Here is a 4073-nt window from a genome sequence, read left to right on the forward strand (position 1 = left end):
TCCAGCCTGGGTAACAAGAGCGAAACTCCGTCTCAAAAAAAAAAAAAAAAAAAAAAAAAATCTGAAGTATCCAATTTTTAACCAGAGTTCATGACTTCCCATTACCAGATTTTGTGTGGAAAGTAATTAGAAACTATAAAATTTGATCTACCTGCTCTTTCTACAAGTTTTTGTTTATTTTTATTTACCTTGAAAACTTTTTTGTGTGTGCTTTCTTTTTTCATTTAAATTCCCTTTTTCATTAAATTCCCTTATGACTCTTTTTCTTAAAAGAATGTTGTCACAGAAACACCCCAACTTTCTGTTCTTCCTAAAGCATTGGCCTTCAGTAACCTCCCAAATCTGAGGTTCTATGGTTTAGAAACAGTAAGGAAATATGTAGAATTCTTAATTAGCATCACTTAGTAATTGAGTCTGAAGTACAGTTATAAACTGAAGAAAACGATTACTAACTTGCTATATACAAATCACTTCCTTACTCATCTCTTGGCAATACTCTCTGTATTAAATCATTTAAGTTTAGGAATGGGGGATGAGTCTCTAGTTTTACATATTAAAAGTGGTTCATACCAAAATACAGAACTCAAAAATATGTAGAAAAGACTATGCTACTCTTCTATACTTATTAACCTAAATTAAAGTCAGAAAAATAAAAATTACACAGTTTGTGGTTCTCAAGTAGCATTACCTTAAAGTGATAAATTCATTCACCTGTCTTCATCTTTGAAATCCAAAGTCAATCGGAAAATGTTTATATGTGTCTTTTCTCAAGGTCCCTGAAACTATCATATGAGAGCCCATAACCCCAGAACCACATTAACTGTCATATTATAAAGGGGAAATATCTGATTTAAACATGATCCGGACTACCCAAAATATCCGATTTCATTTGAAACGTGACACTTCAGTCACTTTAAAACAGACACCTCTTTAAAACTCTTCCTCTCTCTCATTTGCTCCCTAAAGTTTGAAAATTATTCCAAACCCAACTTACTATAAAGCGACCACTTAAATTGACCCTTTTCAATTTAAAATATTTTGAACAAGAATCTTAAAAGTTAAATGATCTAAACTCATAGAAAAATTAAAATTTACAGACTAATGGGAAAATGATTGTATTCATTTTCATGTTTTCAGTATTTCAGTATTAAAGCTGCACACCTTAATTACATGTTTATTCAATTCACTCTTTCAAAAATATACACAAGTACACAAAGGACTAACCTCTTTCAAATAAACAAAACTTGCTCAAGCCACTGTCACTATATTCTGGCACAGGATAAATTTACATTTCACATTTGCAAAACAAATTGTGGTATGCTGTTGTTTTGGTTAGAAACACAGGAATCAATTATTCTCAATAACCAGAAGCAGATTACTTTATATGAAAGAGCACCATTCAAAGAAAAACATTTTTCAAATATGTTGGTATTACCTGGAGAGCTAGATATCTGGGGTTTGTGAGTCTCTCTGTGCTTGTTTAATTCTAAAAACAACCTCTCTTCAATTCCTTTCAAAAATCAGTATTTTCTTCAATAAATATGAGCATATACTGTACAATAAAATGGACAAAGATATGTACTTCCAGAATGCTATAATAATCCAAATAGAAAACAAATCGTGTTTTAATTTTCCATACAGCAAGTCAATGTTAATCAATGTCATTTTTTTCCTCTTTCTCCTTAACCATTCCACAAATCAGAAGCACTGTATTTATATATTTAATAAGATTAACAAACTGACTAGAAGCTCCGGAGGAGTAAGGGAAGAAGAAATCATTTTTGTAATACATTTTCCCACAACAAAAAGATAAAAGCAAATACGACGACCTGTTCTATGAGAAGCATTTGAAAAACCCAGCGTGACCAGCTTTTGATTTACCTCAGTCTGACAAGGAAGAGAGACCCCACCCCCATTCCAGACTGTATGGCTTTTTTTTCCTTGGGTAGGGGTGTGGAGGAGATGCTGTCACATTTCCATCTTTGGTTATTGTTAGTCCGAAGCCTAGATTCCCAAGCATCACTGGACCAGGGGGAAAATCCTAGAGAAGACCATTAAAACTGTCTGAAACATGCAGTATTTTGTTGAGGCTTTTTTCCCAGGGTTAAAGTTAATTACATCGAGACTCAATCGGCTAGGGCTATCGGTTGCCTCTGACAGTCTGCCCCTCAAACGTTCCCTCTAAAACACTTGTTCCAGATTTACTAACAATCCGCTCCTCTCCAAACTTAAATTAGGAAAACGCATTTGTGAAATTATTACGTCCAAAGAGGCATACCTCCCCATTCTTTTTGCCTTTGGTGTGGGGAGTAGAAAGTGAAGAAGAGAGATCTATTCGCTCTTCAAACAAAAAGAAATGGGGATAGAGGATCAGTGGAGGAAAGAGCAGTGGTTGACCTGAGTTAAAGGTTGAAAAAAGTTTTTGTGACTTGTTTGTCCTTGGGCAGGGGTACAGCAGTTGGGCAAAAGACCGGGGTCTCGGCCCCAGGGCTCGGGCAGGGAAGAGGCACCTGCGGAAGAGGAGGCTGAGGACCCGAACGCCGCCAGGCGAGCACCTACCGACTTGCAGCACGTTCTCCACGGAGCCGCTGTCCAGCAGACGGATGCCCCGGCGGAACGGGAGCCCCTCGCCACCGCAGCTGGCCGCGCCGGCCCCTGAGCCTAGCCCAGGGGTTGCCCCACCCGCGACAGTCCCGGGGGCGGGGCCGGCCGGAGCGGCGGCCCCGGGGGGTGGTGGCGGCCCCTCCTCGGCCGGCGGAGCCCCCAAGGCGCCACCAGCCGCGCCGGCGCCGGGGCCGCCCCGGTACTGGAAGCTGGAGTACATGCAGATCTCTCGCTCATTCCGCGGGAAAGACCAGTAGACGATACGGCGCTGCACGGGCTCCGGGATCCGCTCGAAGCCCTCCTCCACTCGTTCGTACGCCCACTTTTCCGCCACCGTCTTGGCGGCGCAGTCCAGTAAGGACTCCGGCTGCAGGTGGGGGCGGGCCCCGAGGGCCAGGCAGCTGCTGCCGACGCCCCCCGCCCCTCCGCCGGCTGCCCCGGGCGAACCGCGAGGGTGGTGAGCTTGCGGGCTGGGCCACGAACACAGCCGCTTGGCCGGAGAGACCGGCGACGGCGAGAGCAGCTCCTCACGCTCACCTCCGTCCGCCATTGCTGGGGACTAACTGACTGATTGAGGCGGCGGCGGCCGCTCGAGCTGCGGCGGAGACCCCGACCACGGCCACGCGCCCCGCGCAAGCGCCCAGCGGCGGCGCCGAGCGGGGCGGGGCGAGAGAACCCGCGAGCCAGCCGGCCCGAGTGGGGAGCCGGGGCCGGGCCCGGGCGCGCGCCGTAAGGGCAGACGCGGGCTGCCTGAGGACTAGCGTGAGGTGGCGCGCGCGGTCCGGGCCGCCGCGGACGCGAAGACAGGCGGGAGCGAGCAAGGACTCGCGGCGCGCTCCAGACGCAGACAGCCCAGAACGCTAACCGACGGCTCGCTTGGAGCCGGCGGTCGCGGAGGGGAGAGGAGCGCCGGGCACTGTCGCACGCCCGCCCGCGGACCTCCAGCCCACCTGCCGCCGGCCAGACAGAAATGGACTGTGTCACTGAATGAAAGGGCGGGGCCATAAGCCTTCCGAGAAGCCGCCTTCGTGAAGTTATAGGCTCGCGGGGCACAAGGAGAAAAAAAACTCACACTCTAGCTCCAGCGGTACTGATGTGACAGGAGGCTGTCACAGCCAAGTGGAAGATCTGACAGAAAGACGCTGGGAAGAAGACACTAGGGGGAAAAAATCAGAAAGTTCAAGTGATGAAAACTCACCTCACGCCACAACAATGTAGGATAAAGCCGGCGGTTACCTCACCCCACACCAGAGTGGGGACGAAGTCGCACCACCCCTTGACTGGACAACGGGGCGCCAAGATCTTAACGCCTCAGCGGCTGCACGTTGATGAGGTCTTTTGGAGGGTTTAGCACCTTGCATCCTAGGATACAAAACACTTTTTGTGTGTTTTTTGGTAGAATTCTTTGGTCCCTTACCTCCAATCTGTATTAGGTCTTTCGTGTTTTCCTCACTTGGCTCAGTCTTATA

At 47.4% G+C, this 4073-nt stretch overlaps 1 protein-coding gene across 1 annotated transcript in view; it reads right to left on the reverse strand.

The window, feature by feature from the left end:
- The window catches only part of ZSWIM5 (zinc finger SWIM-type containing 5), a 184365-nt gene extending 180948 nt beyond the window's left edge, over positions 1-3417 (reverse strand). The window contains exon 1 of the mRNA XM_017540806.2: positions 2560-3417. Within this exon, the coding sequence (XP_017396295.1) occupies positions 2560-3154 (595 nt within the window). The 5' untranslated portion in view covers positions 3155-3417. The remainder of the gene's footprint in view (positions 1-2559) is intronic.
- Positions 3418-4073: the final 656 nt, after the last annotated feature.

The sequence above is a fragment of the Cebus imitator genome, unplaced genomic scaffold, assembly GCF_001604975.1.
Source record: "Cebus imitator isolate Cc_AM_T3 unplaced genomic scaffold, Cebus_imitator-1.0 Scaffold129, whole genome shotgun sequence".
NCBI classification, from domain to species: Eukaryota; Metazoa; Chordata; class Mammalia; order Primates; family Cebidae; genus Cebus; species Cebus imitator.